This window comes from Stegastes partitus, unplaced genomic scaffold, assembly GCF_000690725.1.
Source record: "Stegastes partitus isolate 25-593 unplaced genomic scaffold, Stegastes_partitus-1.0.2 Scaffold1244, whole genome shotgun sequence".
NCBI lineage: Eukaryota > Metazoa > Chordata > Actinopteri > Pomacentridae > Stegastes > Stegastes partitus.
In genome coordinates, this window is record NW_007578975.1 from 11,375 (window position 1) to 11,946 (window position 572).

The window sequence follows — 572 nt, forward strand, 5'->3', positions numbered from 1 at the left end:
ACAGGTACACACACCTCAGTACACAACCACAGGTACACACACCTCAGTACACAAGCACAGGTACACACAGTAAACAACCAGCTGATGTGCTGATTTGTGTCTCTCAGGAATCTGTCTCATGGCCGGTGGCCTCCTCAGGTTGGCTCCGCCTCCCCCTACATCGAGGACCTGCAGGTGGGCGTGGTCAAGAATCTCCAGGGAGACGGACACCCATCGTCGCTCATTAAGACAACCGCGAGCGGAGCAGAAGTTGCTGAGAAGAACAGAAACTACGAACGTCAGCAGGTAGAAGTTCAGCGAGTGTTGAAGTAGGACCTGAACGAATACCCTTTTTTTAAATAAAGTTTTTGGGCTGTTGCCTTTGTTCAGAGGAGTGGCGAGAGAAAGGAAAGGGAGGAGAAGAAGGGGAGAGACCTGCAGCAAGGAGTCGTGAGCGGGAGTCGACCCACAACCGCTGCGCTGGGGAACTATAGCTAACCATAGCTAACCATAGCTAACCATAGCTACCCATAGCTACCCATAGCAAACCATAGCTAACCATAGCTCACCATAGCTACCCATAGCTACCCATA

At 51.4% G+C, this 572-nt stretch overlaps 1 protein-coding gene across 1 annotated transcript in view; it reads left to right on the plus strand.

The window, feature by feature from the left end:
* LOC103369128 (bone morphogenetic protein receptor type-2-like) overlaps nt 1-572 on the plus strand; it is a gene marked incomplete at its 5' end in the record, with an annotated part of 16,477 nt that overhangs the window by 8,991 nt on the left and 6,914 nt on the right. The window contains one exon of the mRNA XM_008297767.1: nt 108-285. Within this exon, the coding sequence (XP_008295989.1) occupies nt 108-285 (178 nt within the window). The remainder of the gene's footprint in view (nt 1-107; nt 286-572) is intronic.